General features: G+C 42.9%; 1 protein-coding gene across 2 annotated transcripts; it reads right to left on the bottom strand.

The window, feature by feature from the left end:
* Positions 1-1,584: 1,584 nt before the first annotated feature.
* On the bottom strand, positions 1,585-9,546 carry LOC120706908 (ATP-dependent RNA helicase DEAH12, chloroplastic-like). Of its 2 annotated transcripts, XR_005688524.1 has the most exons (4): positions 8,537-9,533; positions 4,280-7,409; positions 1,763-3,078; positions 1,585-1,644 (listed from the first exon to the last, which is right to left on the bottom strand). XR_005688524.1 is itself a non-coding variant. In XM_039991656.1 (3 exons), the coding sequence occupies exons 1-3, from the start codon at positions 9,389-9,391 to the stop codon at positions 1,868-1,870; spliced, it is 5,196 nt and encodes a 1,731-aa protein (XP_039847590.1). In that variant the 5' UTR covers positions 9,392-9,546; the 3' UTR covers positions 1,716-1,867. The 2 variants fall into 2 exon arrangements, 1 of the variants encoding a protein (XP_039847590.1); XM_039991656.1 differs by lacking the exon at positions 1,585-1,644 and having other exon boundaries at positions 1,716-3,078; positions 8,537-9,546.
* Between the last annotated feature and the right edge of the window lie 12,337 nt (positions 9,547-21,883).

The following is a 21,883-nucleotide window of genomic DNA, read 5'->3' as shown; positions in this document are numbered from 1 at the left end:
TTCACTGCATCCCAATTCCAACTTCTCTTCGTCAGTCGACACCGCCTTTTTCTTTTCTTCTGTTTTTCTTTATCCCAGATGCATTTGATCTAGTCGGATGAAGTAGTGTGGGCCGCCTTGCTTGTACGTTCAGAGCAATCCGCTGTGCCACCGCCATAGCAGAGACAGAGCAAAAAAAAAAAAAGGCACGCAGCCGCGTTCGTTGCAGAAACAGGCGGCCACGCCCACGCACGCCGCCGGCCCACGCCCACGAGGTGCCCCCTCGAGATGCGCTTGGACATTGGAATTTGGGATGCCGCCGGCTTCGGGGCTGTTCGGCTGATCCAGTGAATAGTATTCGGCTGGTAGAATGAATAGTATTATGTGAGAGGAGATAAATCGAGACAAGTCGAGACAAGCCAAAATTGGACCAGCCGAACAGCCCCGAAGGTATGGGAGGCAGCAGAGGCTTGATATGGGAGTTTTCCACACACGCCGGTCCGGCCTGCCACGGACATGATCCTCCGTTGCGCTGATCCACACAGAGGCTTGGCAACCTCTTATGGTAAAAGAAATTATTTCGGACATCGACACGAATTTTAAAAATAATTTTGACTACTAACATTTACTATAAAAACTTTATAAAATATAGTTAACAATATATTCATTTACGAAACTACATTTCAAGATGAATCTATTTATATTATTTTTCTATTTTCAAACTCAGCTCAAAAAATTATTTATAGTCAAAGTTTAAAAGTTTGACTTAAGATAAACTCAAAACGACAATACGTAATAGGACCTACGTTTTTGATGCGAAACCGTCGATTAGATGAGAGATTATCGCACCTGCAATTGCTGTTTTTTGGGGGGCAAGAATGCATTTCTTCGGTACTTCCCTTTGCTCTTTCTTGATCCTGTAACAATTTTGGGTTTGTGATTTATTGTTCCTTGGACCCGATGAAGTCCTCATGTATTGCTCGTCAGCCTGATGAAGAACAAATGTTTACCATGTTTCGGATCGAGCATGCTGAACCCATACTGTCCAAGTCATTGTATGGACAAGGAAAACCTCAAGTCATTGTACGGACAAGGAAAACCTTAGCGTGCACATATTACTAAACAAAAACGGATTTTAGGGGCGGTTGAAACCACATTTGCAGAGGCGGATGCAATAATCGCTCCTACTTTTCAATCTATAAATAAATAGCTATTTGCATAAGCAAATAACCCACCTCCCACCCTTGGAAACCTCCAACCGCCTCTAGAAACATCCAGCCTACCAAAGAATTTAGCAATTTAATTTTAATTTTTTGAAAACTATTTTCCGCTAGTTTTTTTAGAAACTAGTAGAGACGCATGTATCCAAGCACGTGATATAAAACCTAATAATATTTTTTATAAATAGAGAACTCTCCTACTTTTAAAGAAAGCATATATATTTTCGTACAACAATGCTGGGTTACCAGCTTACCAAAGGCATACGAACAAAAAAGAACAGAGATACGAACCCCAGCGACTCAACACAAACTTGGTAGCTAAAGAAATACAAACACCTAGAAAGAGGCAAAAATATTTCAATAAACAAAATGTAACGGAATGCAATTTTGAGATAACGCATCTTTCAGTGGTATTTATCGATCTGAATATTAACGTGTGATGCACCTTCTTATATTGAATACTAACGTGCAACGCACAGGCATAATCCTAGTTAGGAAAAATGATAGAAGTACCAATGATATTCACAGAACAAAAATAGATGGGGGAACCATGGGGGATCAGAAGATTATACATATACCAATTGGTGGAAGGAATGACTTACTATATCGTACACCAGATGATTATTCGTGCATATGTACAGATTTACACAAAGATTCTACATAAGTTGCTAATAGGATAGGTGAACAGACCTGAGATGGCTATAACACTCCTCGCTGCTCTTGAAGTTCTCCAAGCATGCCCAACAGATGTGGCTGCCACACCTACACTCAACGTGGTTGCAACCCTCAGTTTTCTCAATTGTATATCCACATGAAGGACAACTCTTCACGTTCTCCTTCCCTTTGCGCCATTCACGCAAAGTTGCATCCGGGTCTGACTTGTATTCTTTGTATGCCTCACAAGATATGAAAGGATGGTACTGGAGATGGCACTTGGTACAGATCTCTACATAGCAAGACCCACAGACAAAACGTTTGCCTTCTGCATCTGCAGGAGCTACTTGGTAAATGGACATGCAGTCAGGTGTGGAGCAGAAACGGTATAATCCTGGGCTAGATGCAACAAAGGCATTCAAGGAAGCTCTAAACAGCTCATCAAGCTTGTCAGGAAGGAGAGACCTCAGATCTACAAGGAGGAGGAGCTCCTTGCACCCATTTTTAAGGCAACAAAGAGGGAAGCCATCTTGTGATTTCATGGCAGATTCACATTGATCCACCAAACAAGCCTTACAAAACAAGTGGCCACAGGATTCGAGCTTAAATGGATCTTCGAGCTCACAAAAGCAAATAGGACATGCATTCTCTGACAACCATTGACCCAGAGAATTGTGGTCACTAGAGGTTATCAGTTCAGATATCATCTCTTCCACCCTTTGCTTATCTTCCTTGCTGCCTCGAACATATAGCACATGTTGTCGTGTGTTTAACTGAAGCTCTGCAGAAGGTACCTCTTTCTTAAATCCTTCTAGATCAGCTCCAAATTTTTTTATTACTTCCTTCATCAAGTTTGGCGGGAGGTTCCGGCCACGAAGACGAACTTCATGTGGCTTCTTCTCATGGAGCTGTAGAAGTGCATGAACCAATTTTTCCTCAGCTGTTGCCACCTGGTCTGTGTGTCCAAAGACTTTAATGTTCAGACTTTGCCTGTCACAGTGAATGTAAGTACCAGTCTCTTGTTCAACTGATCTCAAATGTGCCAAACCATCACGCGACAAGAGTAATTGAACAGCGCTTAACGTCAGATCAGGGTGGTTTATGGTTTTGCCTTCCATCAAAAGCTCAATACGCCTTCTCAAATCTGCTATGGTCTTTGTTGCATTTGCAGTGAGTTTAACCCGGAAATTGCCATTCTCATTCTTCTCTAAATTGTAAGATACACCTGCATGCAGAAGCATCAATTGATTGAGACTTTAAACTAACCAGCGTGTTCAATGATTATGCAAAGAAACAAATAACACAGTGGTGCACTAGGAGCTACTTAAGACGGCCAGCAATACGTTTAGAGCCTTAGATGTGTTAAGCTGTTGCCGTTATCTTTAATGGTTTACTACCTCCGTTCTGAAATGTAAGTCACTTTGGTTTGTCCTAAATCAAACTGTTCTAAGTTTGGCCAAATTTATGGAAAAGAGTAATAATATTTTAAATATCAAATGAGAATAATTAGATTCATAATGAAATATACTTTCATAATTTACATTTTTGATGTGTTAGATGTTGATATTCTTCTCTATAAATTTGGTCAAATTTAGACTAATTTGACTTATGACAAAGCAAAATGTCTTACATTTCAGGATGGAGTATTTCACAGGACAGTTCACTTCACTTTAATGTTTATTACTGGATCTGCTAGCAAAGTCTACAGTGGTTCTGAAAATGACACTTCTGAACACAAGGCACACAACTATGAATTAACATATCAATAATACAGCCAAAAAATTAGTAGCATCATACATGTATGATTACCTTACCCACTTTCTTCTGACAGATAATTGGATACTATTTGCTGATTTGAAGGCATTTTATATTTTCATTGATTTTGCACTCAATGCATTCAAAAACACTTTTACATTGGGATAGGAGCAGATGACACTGAATTTACCCTTTTTGAACAGATATAGTTCAAATAAAGAAAGCTATCTAAATGCTCATTTGTGTAAGTGAAGACATGAGGCACAAAAAGATAACTTGATACAGCCTAACATGGTCATCTCTTGAACCATTAAATACGCTAGATTTCAAATTCTTCCAGAAAAAAAAGGACAGCAAAGCTAAGCAGCAAACAATAAAAAGTAGCATTCTATGGAGAAATGGGAAGGAGAAAGGATTTTGGAACGGAACGTAAGGAGATTAGAATGAAATGCTAGAACGGATGGCTAACAGTTTGTGACTCGCTCATATAAGCTGAAGAACGGGGAGACAGACAAACAAGAATAGAACAAAGACAGTAGAGCAGGGTATGGTTCCACCAACAGAACATAAGGACAATTAAAGGAAGGTAATTTTTAACATACAAGAACATGGCATTAACAGGGGAAGGCAGAGTATGTTGCGACAAACAGAAAAGAGGACTGAAGCCGTACCTTTTTTGCTTCTGAAGCTCTCGAGCAGAGAACCAACTGCCTGGCTGATAACATTGTAAATGCATGTCGGACAGGAAACAGTACTATGAAAAACATGTTGGCATTGTATTATCTGCCAAGGAAGACAACAAGGAAGAACACTTCCTTGGAGATGGTCTAGTGCCGTTGCAGCCTCTCTATGCATACTTCCATCAAAGGTTATGCTAGCTCTCATCATCGAGTCTCTCTCTTCTGGATTGAAAACTTGCACATGGAACTTTTGTCCAGGAAAATTCTTGTTTGGCATGAATTGAGATATCTCTCTCATCAGTGCTTCTTCACATTCCGAAACAGAGGGGCCAGCTGTGGACGGTCCTCTAAGCAGGCGGATATCAAGGATTGTCCTAGTTGTTGCACCACGAAAAGCATCATATAATTCTGGCTCTGTTATATGAAAAGGAACCCCTGTGACAAAGACACGGTTCTCATACTTCTTACTAACCTCACAATTGAGGTACCTCCCTCCAACTCCTAGGGCAAAGCAGTCCTTCACAACAAATTCAGCTTCTCCACTAGCACATGTTACAAGTGCATGTCCCCTGCTTGGCTTACGTGGCCAAGATACTTTAGCTTTTACTGCAGGAAATGATAACCCTGGATTCTTGTAAGAGCATACAGGGACCACTTTTAGCAAGGAACCATGAAATTCAATCCCATTCAATTTCGAAATAGCATCCTCAGCATTTTCTGGTTTTAGGAATGTAAACTTTCCCCACTTCATTTCATTTGAGGTTGATTGAAAACTCCCAAATATATAAAAATTAGCTATACTAGGGACATGATCATCCACCAAACGAATAAGCTCCTTCTCATCTATATCCCAAGGATTTTGATGCAGAATCTCCACTGTTAGATATCTCTTACCAAGCTCCAAATGCTTGATTTCAGCACCTGAGCCAAATAGTGCAAGACCAGAGCAACCAGGTCTTCGCTCGTCACATTCATTTCTCAGCAACTTAGCTTCAAGTTCCAAAGCATAGTTAACAATGCAAAAGACCTTTTCCATATCATCTTGTTTAGCATATAATAAAACTTCATTGCCACTGAAGTCTATACCAACTGTTATTCGGTCATCTCTGCAGCCCTCCCTCAGCAGTGAGACAACTTTGTGCAGATTTTGGCCAGATTTGCCACAAAATCTTCTCAGTGATTTATTTCCAATCCCAGTAATCACTTTCCTCTGCAATTTATTCATCTCCAATTCTTTAATAAAAGACATGGGGTGAACTGTACACAAGGCATCATGATCAACAGCGGTTACACATACCAAATATTGATTAGGGACTGACAAGATTTCTGCAAATACCACCCATTCAGGCTTCCTGTCATAAATAAATAATGAGCATGAAGGGTGAAGCTGCACAGGTTGATCTGCTGAAATCACTTGATACCCAAACTTTTCATGTCCAGAAAACATAGCAAGATTGCCTCTAAGAGATGATAGAATGATCCTCTTTAGCGAAGCATCATGCAAAGTAGGCTCCTCAGGGTTCCAACGCCAGTAACTTGGAATAATAATGTTCAGCTCATGCTTTAGACAATTTTCGAGTTCAGATATAGTTTCCTGGCACCTCCTCAGGGTCTTGGCATTGATACTATTCTGCCAGCACCACACATTCTTGTTCTCATGCCCATCCTCCCACTTCTTATAAACAGCAAGTGAAGTGAAAAGGTCTCCATCAGGGTGACAGAATGGGACTTTCAGACGGTCAGCTTTATATTTCTCCTCATTAGTGCCCACTCTACAAAATATGCTACTAGAATTAGCCATAACAGCGGCTAGGACTACACCTTCTTTCTTCAGACCAGAACTGAAGCAATCAAGCATGATTTTCCCAAGCCTTGGTTCAATTCCTAATTTGACCAGGTGGCGTCCGATATCAGTTAGCTCAAACCCATTATATTTACATTCTATGGCACCTAGTTGCTCAAGATTATTCACAGCCATATTGATGGCCTCTGGATCTGGAGCATCAACAAACTCAAAATTTTTTACATCCCCAACACCCAAAGCAAGTATTCTCAGGACAGCAGTGCCAAGATGAACTTTACGGATTTCAGGTTCTTGATGCACTTCCATCATACCGAAGTCAGATTCTGAGTAAAGCCTATAACATTTGCCTGCTCCTGTTCGACCAGCTCGGCCAGCACGTTGATTAGCAGAACTTTGAGAAATCCAATTGACTTTCAGTATATTGAGACCACTACTAGGAATAAATCTGCATTCCTTGGCCAGACCACAATCAACAACATATTTCACATCTTTTATGGTCAATGATGTTTCAGCTATATTTGTGCAGAAGATAATCTTCCTCTTTCCAGGATAGCTTTTGAAGACAAGACTCTGTTCTACATGGGAAAGCTTTCCATGCATCGGAAGCACCACCGCATTTGGATCGCTGAAGGATTCACAGGACCATTCTACTTCCAGTTGAGATGTCAAAAAAGCAAGTATAGCACCCTCTTCTTCATTCTTGTGGATGAAGCTAACCATTCTTACAACATCAGTAACATAGGAAGCAGTAGCACAAGCAACAGAACAAATACTTGGCAAAGTATTCAAGGAAGCCTCTGCTGATATGTCTGGGACATACTTAATTTCAACTGGGAAATTTCGCCCTTTAACATGAAATGTTTGACATCCATAAAAGTACTCCATAAGTCTGTCAGCATTAGCAGTGGCAGACATTATAATAAGTCGCAGATCCAGCCTATCAAGCAGCTTGTTCTTGATCATAGCTAACAGAAGATCAGTATTCAAGCTTCTTTCATGAGCTTCATCTACAATAATATACGAAATGCCATCCAGGCCCTTATCACTCATGCAGTGATGCAAAAGACAACTGTCTGTGGTGAATATAATCTTGGAGCCAAAACCTTGAGAATTTAATAAGGTTGAATATGACATCACAGAATTGTCCCCATAACAGCCATTACTTTCTTCATCTACTCTATGTGCTAAAGATATAGCAGCAATCTTTCGAGGTTGAGTACAGACGATAGAACCACCAGCAGCAAGACCTGAGTCTGCAAGAAACTGAACCAACTGTGTGCTCTTCCCAGAACCAGTTTCCCCTATCAAGATCATGACCTAAAGAGAATAGAGATCATTAAATTTAGATCACAAAGAAATTTTCTAGCTGACGTGCTGTGCGTATAAATTCAAATGGATGAATGAAAATAAATAGCATAAATTGCTCACCCACAAACATTGAACAAGACAAACATCAAAAGTTTGATGCCTCGTGCGCTTAAGGGTTTGTACAAAGCATTTAGGATTACAGGCGCTTCTTGATGATTACTATCCAGCCGCCACGGTGGAGGGCAGCCCAATCGCTCCAGGCACTTATTAACAGAGTAGCCACTCCACCTGGCAGTCAGACACTAGGTCCTTGCATGATCAATATTTCTAGCCTGAGCGCAACAACTAACGAATAGTAATTGGATTTAATTTGTTCAAGCCTAGCTGACTCCGAGAGCTCTCCTCTGTTCTATGAGCAATTGAGCATGATTTGTCCGAACTAAACGCATGGAAGGCCTGTGCAAAACTAAAAACGAGTCTACGGTTCTGAAGTATGAATGAAAGGCCAAAGGAGAACTCCAACACAGCAGCAGAATGAGAGTTTCTCCTGCTATGGTCTCTAAACAACACTTGGTACAATTGACTGATCAATCCTTTGAAAAATTCAGTCTCACCTACTCGACGAAGAAGCAGGGTGTGATGAGAGCAAGAACAGTTCAGTAAAGAAAAGGCAAATGCTTGTGGTAACGTGATTAATATTGGAGGCGAAAGGCACTTAAAATGGCTCTTAGGTTTTTCAATATATTTAAGCGTCTGTAAATAGGTGTTCCATTGTAGGTTGGGGCTCTTATGTAAATGCCTGTTGATATTCTCTCAAGCGCCTCCCTGTTGTACATGCCCTAATAAACTTTCTTCTAATATTCATCAGAATGCGCAGGCAAGAGTGTTCTTTCAGTATGCATAAAAATCCAAAACTGAGGCCACAAATCAGTTTATTTAGGACGCTGGACAACCCATCCAAACAAAGTCGAACATCTAGGTGGCTCATCATTGTATTTGATAATGCACCCACAACCAAACACGACACTTATCCAGAGTTCTAAGCATACTAAGAACAGACCTTCAAATAATTTACATGGCATTGTATTTCCCTCGAAATTAAAATCACGTAGCGAATTCAAATAATCCATCGTTACCTGGTTAGTGAAAATGTGATTGAGAATCCTCCTGCGGTATGCATAGATCGGCAGGCCCTCCTTGAGCCTCCGGCACTCACGAAGCATTATCTTGTGCACCCTCGCGGAGTCCACTTCCACACCTTGCACAGACCCAAAAACGTCCACCCCCTCGTAGTCATCAGCCTCACGCAGCATTGCGCGCTGTATGGATCTCATTGCCGCCTGATACTCCGCAATTTTAGCGTCCACCAATTCCTTCTCCGCCTCGAGTGTCTTCATCTCGAGAATGAGCTGATTAAAGTCGCGGAAGCGATTCGGCGAGCCCAGGCGACCCTTCACAGCCTGGATGGACGCCGCGATTTCAGCAGATCGGGCGGCCGAGAGGACCGAGAGGTCCGAATCGAGGAGGCGGGAGGCGTGGGCCGCGAAGAGTGAGGCAATTAGCGGGGAGGCGTGGGCTGCCAGGGCGGGGTCCCGGAGCTCCGGGGTGAGGAGGTGATGCCCCTCGAGGCGGTGCGCCCAGAGCTCGCGCGCGGCGGCCGCGGCCTCGCGGAGGGAGCGGAAGACGAGGCGCGCGGCGAGGCGGCCCGAGGAGTTGACGGAGAGGCTGGCCGGGGCCGGGGACGGGAGGCCCCCGACGAGGGCCTCCACCTCGGTTGCGGTTGGCGCGGAGTAATCGGGACCCGTGCGGAGGAGGAACACGGCGAGCTGTGGCGGGGGATGGGACGGCTGCGCGGGGCGGTAGCGTTGGTGCTGGGGCTGGTACTGGGGTTGGCTGTGGTAGTGGTGGTCGCGGTAGTCGCGATGGCGGTGCGGAGGAGGCGGGGCCCAATCCGGCGGGCGGAAGGTACGGGGGTCCTGAGATCGGCTCATGGCTGCGGTGGTGACGGCGAGGGCGGTGGCGCGGGTTCCAAGGGTTTGGGGGAGGTTTTGGAGAGGCGGAGAGGGGAACGGCGATTGGGAATTTGCCGATTTGGAGTCGAGGGGAGGAGCCCAAGGTGGGAGACGAGCAGAGTGCGATCTTCGATTCAAAACGGGGCCTTAATCATGGACGTTTGATTTGTGTGGCGTTTTTACTTCCACTAGTACAATGCCCATGGTAATCCTAGTTGTTAGGTATAAAATACTATATAAATATAAACTAGGTGATTTTTCCCACGTTGCTGCGGAATTTGAGATAGTTTTTTAATAAATTATGACTAAATGATGCAAATTATTTTTAACTAAAATAGTATGGAGAGTATGCAACATTACAATATAGTACTTACATAATATGACAAATAAAGAAAATTTGTCATTGAGCTAATGAACACACAGATGAAATTAATAGAACTACAAAATAGATAAATATTACTTAACCTCTTTTTTTACTATATAAACTACTATAAACAGATATTCACATACTAAATAAATAAAATACTATATAAACTAGGTGGTAATTTTGGTTTAGAGATGTAATCTTAATTATACTCTGCTTACATGCATGAACGTTTAACCTCGTTGATCGGGCAAAAATGTTAATTCCGATGATATAGAGAAGAGAGAAATAGCATTTATGACACTTTTGGTGATCAATTCTATGGTAATGATATGAATTTGACTTGCATGTTATTTTTTATTGGATATCGAATCTGGTAAAAAATAGGTAAGCTAATAGAAAAAAAAATCAATAGAATAGAATGTTTGATCACATTATAGAAGAATAGGTGATGAAACAATAGTGCATGTATATGATTTTATGTTAATAGATTAAAGATTAAAAGTATCACATATAGTAGAGATGGCATGAACATTTTTTTGTAATTAATAAGGGAACATAGATATATTGCATTAAAGGATTGCAAGTTAGTTATAGGGGATGAAAAAATATATGTATATGACTTTACGTTAATAAATTAAAGATTAAAAGTATTGCACATAGTAGAGATGACATGAATAATTTTTTGTAATAAATAAAGTTTTGATTGATATATTTTTATATGACGCAATGACCAAGGGCACAAAGTGTGCTCATCAATGTAATAAATGCAACATAGACTTTTAGTCCTCCAATGTTTTAACTGAGAATTTCTTATTACTAGTGCTATTTATTACCAAAGCTCATGCTAATAGCAAATATAACTATCATTTTTGAACATTTGAGTTTTTGAAATATAGCTATTAAAAGTGAATGGAGGGAGTATCAACTTCACGGCTTTTTTTAACTGAGTGTCCGTCCTTTTTTAGAATTTCTTATTACTAGTGCTATTTATTGCCAAAGCTCATGCTAATAGCAAATATAACTATCATTTTTGAACATTTGAGTTTTTGAAATATAGCTATCAAAAGTGAATGGAGGGAGTATCAACTTCACGGCTTTTTTTAACTGAGTGTCCGTCCTTTTTTAAAAAACTGAGTGTCCGTCCTTTTTTAATACTGAAAGCTTTATTGATTTGTCAAAAACATGTTATATAGATGAAATGAGGTTGAGATAACCCCACTGTCTATTTTTATTGTATGATTGCTAAGTGTTGTTTGCACTTGACATTCGTACTTTTTGCATTAGTCACTTTTTAAAACATATTTACGTTTGGACCTCTAGAGGAACTAAATCCAAAAACCCTAGGGTTAGGGCCATCACTCATGACGCCGAGTGTTTCCATGTGGATGCCAATGTAGAGCGGATTTAATAGCATGGCTCCATAGGTCACGGCAGCATGCTGTTATACAATGGCGTCGCAACCTTTAGTGTGGTGCTGTTAGAGCACGGCGCTAATTGGCATGGCCCCATAATTGTAACTACCCGATCCGGAATAACAGCTAAGATCTACTCTACACATTGATTAAACCACACCTCCTAATTAATTCTCTTGCGCTTTCGTCCTCGTTTTGCGCAAAAAGATCGATCCGAAATTAATACGCTTCCCGGGACCAGCTATTTAAGCTGGTCTGTCTCTCCATGGGATTCGATTCCAGTATGGACTAAAGCGGGAATACTGTGCCGAACTACAGTACCCCCATGGTGCTACAGTAGCACACTGCTACAGGCTACAGTAACCACGAATTCGGTCCGGCTGATATGTTACAATCACCCACCCTAAATGACTCGACGTCCTCCATCTTACTCATATGAGACAAAGGACCAGGATCTCCTTTCTTGACCACGACTGTATGTCATAGTGGCAATGAATATATGTACACGTCAGTGCGTTCAGTGCCAACGGCACATCCCAGATGTCCGCGCACTGACCCGCCATGGACCAGGATCTCCTCTCTTGGCCACGACTGTATGTCCTAGTGCAAATCAACACATGTACACGTTCGTGTGTTCAGTGCCAATGGACATCCCAGATGTCTGCGCACTGACTCGCCACGCGCCTGTGTACATGCTGGGCCCGTGACCCACACCTACCCGTGAAACTGTGAGAGTCGGCTCTAATACCACTGTAACGACCCGGCCTGGGATAACGGCTAAAATCTACTCTACACATTGAGTAGACCACACCTGCTAATTAATTATCTTGCGCTTTCGTCATCGTTTCGCGCAAAAAGATCGATTCGGAATTAATACGCTTCCCGGGACCGGCTATTTAAGCTAGTCTGTCTCTCCATCGGATTCCAGTATGGGACTAAACTGGGAATACTGCGCCGAGCTACAGTACCCCGTGGTGCTACAGTAGCACACTACTACAGTACCACGAATTCGTCCCAGCCCAACATGGCCTGTGGGCTGATCTGTTACAATGATGCTATTACTATGACGTGGCATTTGTGCGAAAAGGTGTAGCACGGCGCCAAATGACCTAGCGCCGTACCTTAATGGGACGGCGCCAAACAATTTAGTGTCATCCTGTTATGATACAACGGCAAATTATTTAGCATCGTACCTTTTTTCCAAACTCTAGTTTTTTCAACCTCTTTGTTTGTTGTTTTTCTTGTGTCTCTACAGCATCCGAGGGCATCTTGAGTGGCCTGCCGACTTCAAGACAACCCTAGTTCTTTGAGCTCCGACGGGGTCCCTCCCGAGGTTGAGGTTCTAGGTTTTTGCAGTTTCTCTGCTCCGACCGGTCTGACCGGTTCACGTGGGAAGGCGTTGGTGATCTGATCGTTGTGATTTGCGCGTTCTAGCGCTTGGGTGTTGACCATATTTGCATCAACACATCGCGCCTTCTTAATATGATGGTACAGTTGATGGTCGCCATAGAATTCACAAGGGGATCTTTGGTGAACACCCCTACCTAGCACGCCAGCTTTTTGTGTTTTTTACCGTCAACCTACCAAAGGATACACCGAGGTAGTAGATTGTAGGAAGGGTGTCACCAAAATCAAAAACTAATCAATGATGCACACAACACAAGATTTAGATAGGCTCAAGCCACTGAACAATATAATACCCTATGTTCTATTTGGTGGTTTGTATTGTGTAAGGATGCATGATTGTACAGAGATGTCTTTATGGAGGGGTCCCTTTCCAGCCTTATATACTCGGGGGAGGGTTGCAGGTCGCGTATCTAGGTATTCCTGGTCAATTATGATTCTAGGAATCTGTTCCTTGAGTTTAAAGTCTATTCAAGTTCTAGATATAGAATCTTCAATATAGAGTACAAGAGATAAGCTACCCCTTATACTAGAATATTCCATGTTATGGGAATAGTCCCATAGATGATGGTCCGACACATTCATAATAGACATGAACTGCTTGTACATCCACATTTGGTGAAAGTACATAGGGCCCGGTTCAGTTTTTCTAAGTTACCATGTGAATCATGAGATGCTTCATGATATGAGAGAAAAATATGGAAGGAAGCACATTTTAAGGCAAGCCTAGGTTTCTGAGACGAATGGTTGTAGACAAGACAATTCCTAGATATCAATCACCCTAGATGTGCAACAACAGTTCTTCTAGTGTGAAACCCTCATCCCAAAAGAGTTTTGCAACCTATAGCCAATCCTAACTAGATACTACTCTAAGAATGTAAAGGCATACAAGTTGGAATATGAAATGCGAAAACGTAAAGAGAGAGTGAAGAGAAGTGAACTCTTGACACAAGGATGTATCACGTGGTATTGGTAGGTAAATGCCACCCCTAGTCAACGTTGTTGAGGCACTCAATCAAGAGTATCGTTTCTCGGCCACCAAGTCTCTTCACGGGACACATTGGACTTTCCACCGAGGCAATGCCACCAAGGCTTACCCAAATTCCCAGTCACCTTGTCTCCATTTTCCACTAAGGAGCTTCTCCACGAAGAATCAGGTTGTCCACGTCCCCCGCACAATGTCGTCGACGCCGCTCCACACCAAACCAGAGGGTCAAAGACGTGCTGGCGAGCCACTAAGACTCCAAGAATGCCCATTGCACCAAGATACTATGTTGGTTCACTTTAGAACCACGCACAAGGCAGCAACACCTTGTTGTCTCACTCACTTAAGAACTAACCTAGCACTAACACTCTCAAAGGTGTGCTAAGGACTAAGGATTTGATCACTAAGCTCTTGGATGGCTTGGAGGTGTTCTTCAATGTGTATGGGGTCTCCCTTAACTCCAGCAAATTTCGAATGACCGAGTGATGGCATATATATAGACCACCAAGTCCATAGAGCCGTTGCTAGCCGTTATGCCTTTTTCTACGTAGGCATTGGTTAAACCGGTGGGTACCGTCGGTTTAACCGGTCACACATGGGCCGAAACTAGCCGATGAATCCTCTAACATGCTCTGTTGCTGACTCAGCTGTCATCGGTTAAATCAATGCATTTCATTGACGCCCTGTCAGTTCAACCGGTGATGAAGACTTGGCTCTTGACCTCTTCACATGCTCTCTGAGTAATGGTACAGTGAATGCAAACAATACTCTTCCATGCATTGTCGGTTTAACCGATGCTGAAGACCCGGCTTCTTGCTGCTTGACATGCTCTCTAAGTAATAGTACGGTGAATGCACCGATACTCTTCTGTGCACCATCGGTTTAACTGGTGCTACTGTATTCTTCAATTGATCTCCAAAGAGCGCTGTCCAATGTACCGATGCCTATGCACCGGTTTATCCTGAGACCATCGGTTAGATCGATGGCTAGGCGTCGGTTTAATCGGTTCAACTCTGGTTTTTCACTATGGTTTGGCATCTCTGTGGCGTATTGGACATATCTCGACGACGGATTGGACGCATCAAATTACATCCATGGAACCTAAAAATCCTACAAATGTGATCTCACAAACTTATTAGTCCCATTGATTATGTTGTCACACAATCACTAAAATCACAAACAATGACATAATAGGCACACATGCAAATGGATTGTTTCTCTTTTGTTATCAGATTGTAGCTGGCCTCGAGAAGGTTATTTTTTCCATTTCCACAATCCTATGGGTCACACTCTAGCCTGGTACCAAGTTACCATGCGTGACTTGATGCCAATCCTTCTTGCTTGATAGGTCCAAGAAAATGATGCTCTCAAACACATTCTTCTCTAGATGCGTACCATCGATGGCATGCCTGATCCGGCTAATCCTCCAAATACTTAAAGAAAATTGAATTCTTCCTAAACGACACACCCTTGATGATGAAAGGCATATTCTTCTTCTTATTATTTGGGTCTTTTTTTCATTGACTTCCTACCAAGATTGACTATCTTCTGGACTATCTGAAACACTATGCTACCAATGAGATACTTCGGAGCACCATCTTTCTCGATTGTACAATTGAAATGATCCTTTCATCTTGAAGTACCTGTGAGACTTCAATAAGAAGATCGTCGATGGCACCTGTACACAATTTTCTTGCTTAAAGGTAAGAACAAGAATGCTTTTGAATTGATGCACACCGCACAGTACGTCTTCCCTTTGATCTGGCCATTCAGGGCAAATAGTGCAGGATAGTCATTGTGGTAACAAAAATAATGGACCTGAGTGTGAAGTAGTCCTTTCGATATTCATCCCACATACGGAACCCTTCCTCCCATAGCTTCTTCATATCTTTCAACAAAGTCTGAAGGAAAACATATATGTCGATGGCAGGTTACTGTTGACGGTCACTAACGACCCATTTTGACCGTCAACTATCGTGCAAAAGTCGAGCATCAGAAGGAATAAATATTAGCATAGGATGATTATTTGACGAATTCCACAGATGCTGGTCTGAGAATGTGTGCAGGTGAATTTGGGCTAAAAAGATAGAAATCTAGCAAGAATGATCCAAGGTACAAATGCTTAATCACTCATGGGAGAGCCCAAGGGCCAAAAGGGCCCACTTGACAGCAGCACATGAGAGGGAGACGCAGCCCATGAGCAGTGACACGTCATCGATCCGAAGCAATTCCATCTCGACCAATCAGACGCAAGCGCGAGGATCCATGGACCCACATGCAGCAGCCAAACCGACTTAGCAGAACCAATACCACGTGCTAAAGACCAAGGACTCGACGTGTCAACCCCTGGACGAAAGCTGGAGGCGGTTGGCAGCTGGGCCAGGTCGGCCGACCCCCTTGGTCGGCCGACAGCCCAGTGGGCCCCACCGCCTCAAGCTTTGACGTGGCGCTTCCTCATTGATGGAGAACGTCGGTTCGGAGAGTATTAGCTTCAGCACGGTGACGCAAGACCTCTGGCTCCCTCCTATATATATGAAGGGAGGGGGTAAGGAATGGGACACACACACACACACACATCTCACCCTCTCAACTCACCCTTCCTCCCTTGGAGCTTGAGGCCTTCATCCTAGATGCTTAGGTAGACTAGAAGGTGTAGAAGAAGAGGAGGAGAGTGAGGAGAAGTCGGGGGAAGTGCCGGGTTTGTCGGCACTCTTCTCCGCTTGTACCTTGACGGATGCTTATTCGGTTGTAAGTGTTCGAGACTTTCTTTGTTTGTTTATTTGGAATTAGAGTTTAGATTGCAAGTTATCATCTCTGCCTTATATTAGTTGATGTGTATGCTAGCGAGTAGCATTTGATCTTAGCTTAAGACCCCGGATAGAAAAGGGTAGTCTTGGCCAGGGCTAAGGTTAGTAGGGAAAGGCGTAGATGTGGTGTCTAGGCTGGACTATACAACTCAATTGTCTGATAGTCCCACGATTTGTAGAGGTAGCCGGCAGGTGGTGACAGCCCTGTTCGAGCCTTTTAGTAATCCTCCACGTTTGAATATTGGATAGAGCATCATATTGGAGTTATCGGCTTGCATAAGCCGGTCGATACCTTTATCTCGAAGTATAACAGCGACGTGATCTCTTCTTCTAGGCATAGATTCTAGATATAGAAAGTCCTCTCTTCTGTCTTCTCCACACCGGCGTGTGTGTCCTTGGATGAGCCTGAACCCGTAGATAGCGTACTCACGTTCCTCAGTGGATACGATACCCTGGAATACTCTTGGGTGAAAGCTACAACGGTATCCGTGAGCTTGCGGATTTTATTCGTGACGTTGCAAAATACCAACAAGCTTTCTGGCGCCGTTGCCGGGGAACGACAGCTACATTATCTGTGGACTCAGTCGTCCTCATATCTTTTTTTTTCTTTTTCTTTCCTTCTACCTTTACCCCTGCTACCCATGGAGCAGTCATCCCTTTCACGGATCTCTAACCCCAAGGGCGAGTTTTGGAAGCCATCATCCTCATCGAATCCATTTCTTACGGCAAGCGGTGAACCCTATCCTGCCTTCAAAGCCATGGTTCAAACTCAACTCTTTTCTGGAACAATTAGTGAAGATCCCGGCGATCATTTGAGAGTGTTTGAGGGACTGTGTTCAAGCTTGGTAATCCCAGGCATGACACAGGAGGCCGTGCGGTGGAAGTTGTTTCCTTTCTCTCTCACAGAGAGGGGGGAGCAATGATACACCCGCACGATAGGAAGTATGAGCGGTGATTGGGAGGAGCTTCGAGATGACTTTTGTTACTCGTTCTCCCTCACCAAACGCATAAACTCCCTACCGACCAACATCCTCGATTTTGAGCAATTAGAGGAGGAGTCCATAGGTGCAGCTTGGGCTAGATTCTTACGCCTTTTGGCATCTAACCCAGACATGTCTCTACTCGAGGATGTATCATTGAACATCTTCTGCTCAGGTCTAGACATGGAATCTGTCCTCAAACTCGACATCACCGCCGGAGGTTCGTTTGCTCAGATAATTCCAATGGAAGGAAGAGAGATCTTAGATTTTCTCTTAGCAAACTCTTCCTTCTCTATCAACCACAACAAACCCATCCAACAAAAGTGCGAGCTGCATCAAGAGGAGCTTCCAGCAGCTGAATCCAGTCCTTCAACTTCTACATCCGTAGATTCAGCCATAGGACTCACGCCCGACACAGGAACATTGGGGGAAGAAGAAATTCAACCTTCGAAGTTCTGTGTTAGATTCGAGGATGAACCTTTATGGAACATCCAAAACACCTTGAATCATCTTAGGCACGAGGAGCCTATGAAATCGATGTGTCTTTATGAGACCCTCGATATAATTTCCCGCCATACACCTGCAATTGATTGGTCGAAGGAGGCAAAGCGTGCTTCCGAAGCAATTCAGATTAGCCCAACCTCTTCAACCATCACTTGTTCTATGAAAAGAAATATCGTAGAAGCTCTTCATGACCCTACTGCTAAGGTTTGCATTATACCCGAGTACCTTTTGGATACTCTTTTGGGTAACATGCCTTTAACCCCGACCGACAAATACTTTAAAAGTCGATCCGGACTGTTCTTTGAATGTCGGGGGATTGCAAGGGACATGCCTATCACAGTAGACAAAATCGAGGTGCACTTGGATTTCTATATCTACGATATCCTCGATTTTGATCTTCTCCTAGGCTACCCGCTAGAAAAACTTTTAGCATCTCATGGGAGCCTAGATGAAACGCTAAGGGAAAATGTTTCTGCCACTGCTGCCTCTTGTTTAGAAAATCCCATGGCAAAACATTTCCCTGAGCAGAACTTACTCGAGGAGATGGTGCATACATCTCCGTTCGTATCATCCGACCCCGTCCTCCTGGAAGATGTAGAATCTTCTGAAGAGTACGACTCGAAAGATAGCCTTCACTTTTGTGAAGACGAACGTTCATCATTACTCTCGACCGAGTTTGAGCCTCTTCCCGCTGGCCCAGAATATGTTATTCGCGACCATGATCGAGAATCAACATCAAGCTTTCACGATGAATCTCTTGAGATGGAGAAATCATGGGTCAAGGAATCTTGTGAGGCGCCGACTCTGGAGTCCAACGAAAAGAATTTCTCATATGAGCATGGGAACTTCACTTTGGATATAGTGCATAAACCATGCTCATTCAATGCAACTCCAGAGTCAGGCATGCCTAGTGCACTGTGCACACACGAGGACTACAATCACCTTATGGTCCTCTTTTGCAAAATCTTTAGAAGGTTGGTTGTAGATGTATATATTTATCGTAAACATTGCAGATTTCGTGGGTGCACCGTGGCACTAACCTTGTAGCTAGTTTCAACAATTGGTGGTGAAACAATGACCCATCACCAATGATGGCTGCAAAAGTTATCATGGTCGAGCTTATGACCAGAAACAAAGCACTGCCGGGAGATAGCCCGGACTATTATCTATTTATTTACTTCTTTATTTCCCTTTCAATAAAAAGCAAGAGCATGTTCTAGGATATAGTTTTCCTTCGGGTATTTTTGGTCGCTAACCTTTCTAGGGGAAGATCAAAGAGAACGGCGGACAGACAACATCTACGAACATGTGAGCTACACCGACTACAACACCTCGATATGCCTTGATGAAGAACAACTACAGAAGGAGACTTGAACTCCATACACTTGAAGTTTTGCAAACTCCAAGTGTGGGGGAGGTATGTGAGTACCCCGAAGTAAGTTCTTCTCTCACTTCATATCTTGTCTTGGAACTGGTGTATGTCCTCGCATCTTGCTCTATAAAAAAAATGAAAAAAATGAGAGGAGTTGCCATGGTGACAGCATTGAGTCTTCATCAACAAAATGACATGGTAAGTACTCTCAATATCCTGCTTTTGACACTATACAAAGCCCTGCCGGGAGGTCGCCCGAGGATCACTAGGTTCATACTCATACCTATCTCTCTTCAAATAAGGCTCAATCATGCTTCGTGCTCCCTTTATCTATCCTCGTACGCACTAGTTTGAATGTGTGTCATGAAACACATTCATAGGCCTTTTAAATCAAGCATGGTGTTTGGGTTAAAATGTCCTCTTCAGTCAAACTAGACCTTGTGTCAAGTTTGATTGATGTTCTGGAGTTAATACTTGCATAGATGTTGGTTGCATATATAGACTAACCCTTGCAGAAAAATCAAATCCAATTGGGTGAGTCGATGAGCTGAATTCAAATGGAAAGGTAAGACAAGGTTTTGGATTAATGTTGCACAACATACTCATGTTAATGCAATCTTAGTTCAGTCTTGCTTGAGTAAGTATCTTGGTGAGATTAAATTTTAGTTTCAATAAAATTTTAGGAGCTCCCTGGTTCTTAAAACTAGTAGAGGTATTAGTTTGTTTCCATATTTTTGTTTTTGAATAAGCACCAGGTACAAGAACAAGTGTGGGGGAGATCTCTCGGAACTTTCATGCATATACACTCGAGATCTCCCACAACACGTGCACAACACCGAACGAACTAGAATGCAAAACGTCAAGATGAATCAGATCTAGTATTGGGCAGTGGAACCTCAGGTTTGGCTGGCTAGCACTAACTCCACTCATCTTCATCGCGACGGTTTGTGCACTCTATCCCTCATACTCTCCCCAACCTATGAGTTTAAATGGAAGCCATGCTCAATCATTAAAATTAAACTTAAGGAGTATTCTCTGGTTTTGTGCTTCTCTATGATCGGCTTGCATACTTTTTATTCTTTGCTAAGCCTGAGCTTGTGAATCATATCTTAGGGAACCCAAAATTGTTAAGTTATTGACCAGTGAGATATGGTTTGATGGAAGAATCCTTGCTTTATCTGCTTATGTGTCTGGGAAATTTTTATCAAAAAGGAAAACCTCCATAGCTTTACAACTCCACGTGTTTGTCCTACCAAAGCCATATGTTGATCTTCACTATACAAAACTTTTACACATATGTGCCTTGTTGTTGCTTTGAGCTTCATCAAACTTTGTGACCCTAGTGAGATGTCTTTCATACTCGTTTGATCAAGATCATGTGCACTCTACCTACTAAACTTCTACATTGAAAGTTAGCTATGCCATCCCATCCACCCACAAAATAAAACTCCATGTTTAATGATCTCTCTCTAGTATCGTTTAAAATGAGGCATGAGCTACTAAAAAAAAGAGAAAAGATGGCATGCCCAAGAAGCATGACCCAAAAAAAAAGGGACACATGAAGGTCCCAGTGTTGAAAAAAAATTGGACACATGAAGGTCCAAGAAAAAAGGGATATGTATATTAATATAGCCATGTCCTCATGTTATCCAAATAAAAGGGAGAGAGATCCATAAAAGGAGTATTTCATTCCATTTCCACCATCTACCATCCACCTTCCACATATGTGCACAATCTTGATCAGCTTGTGTGATTTGTCATCTCCATGGATCCGTTTTTTGATTTTGCAATATATGTGACACTAGTGCATGCTTCCATTTCTCCTACCATGAGCTCCACATAAGCCATCTTTAGAAGTAGGATGAAAAGAGGCAATGCCTTGGTGAGGAAACATACACAGTGAGCGACATGAGAGATCCTATGGAGAAGTAAAGCTATGGTTGGTCTTTGCAAAAATATTTTCAAAACCCCAGTATTATGGCAAGAAAGTGGAGGAGACCGAAGTCAGCACCGTTCTACTCTTCAACTTCCCAAACAATTCATGGTAGACACATCAAAATTCACAGGCAAAGGTAAGGCTTAGAATAATCTGTATGCAGGTGCCATATCATATGAAGTCGGGCCCGGCTTAGTTCTTGCCTTTACTCGAGGACGAGCAAAGAACTAAGTGTGGGGGATCTTGTTGACGGTCACTAACGACCCATTTTGACCGTCAACTATCGTGCAAAAGTCGAGCATCAGAAGGAATAAATGTTAGCATAGGATGATTATTTGACGAATTCCACAGATGCTGGTATGAGAATGTGTGCAGGTGAATTTGGGCTAAAAAGATAGAAAACTAGCAAGAATGATCCAAGGTATAAATGCCTAATCACTCATGGGAGAGCCCAAGGGCCAAAAGGCCCACTTGACAGCAGCACATGAGAGGGAGACACAGCCCATGAGCAGTGACATGTCATCGATCCGAAGCAATTCCATCTCGACCAATCAGAAGCAAGCGCGAGGATCCATGGACCCACATGCAGCAGCCAAACCGACTTAGCAGAACCAATACCACGTGCTAAAGACCAAGGACTCCATGTGTCAACCCCTGGACGAAAGCTGGAGGCGGTTGGCAGCTGGGCTAGGTCGGCCGACGGC

Source organism: Panicum virgatum, chromosome 5K, assembly GCF_016808335.1.
Source record: "Panicum virgatum strain AP13 chromosome 5K, P.virgatum_v5, whole genome shotgun sequence".
Lineage (NCBI taxonomy): Eukaryota > Viridiplantae > Streptophyta > Magnoliopsida > Poales > Poaceae > Panicum > Panicum virgatum.
The sequence above is the reverse complement of the archived record's forward strand: the minus strand, read 5'-3'. Positions and strand labels throughout refer to the sequence as shown.

Coding starts and splice junctions, on each gene's coding strand:
- LOC120706908 (XM_039991656.1), bottom strand. CDS start 9,391: ATGAGCCGATCTCAGGACCCCCGTACCTTCCGCCCGCCGGATTGGGCC. Junction 7,410..8,536: donor ATCACATTTTCACTAACCAG/GTAACGATGGAT, acceptor TATTCTCTTTAG/GTCATGATCTTGATAGGGGA. Junction 3,079..4,279: donor GAGCTTCAGAAGCAAAAAAG/GTACGGCTTCAG, acceptor TTCTGCATGCAG/GTGTATCTTACAATTTAGAG.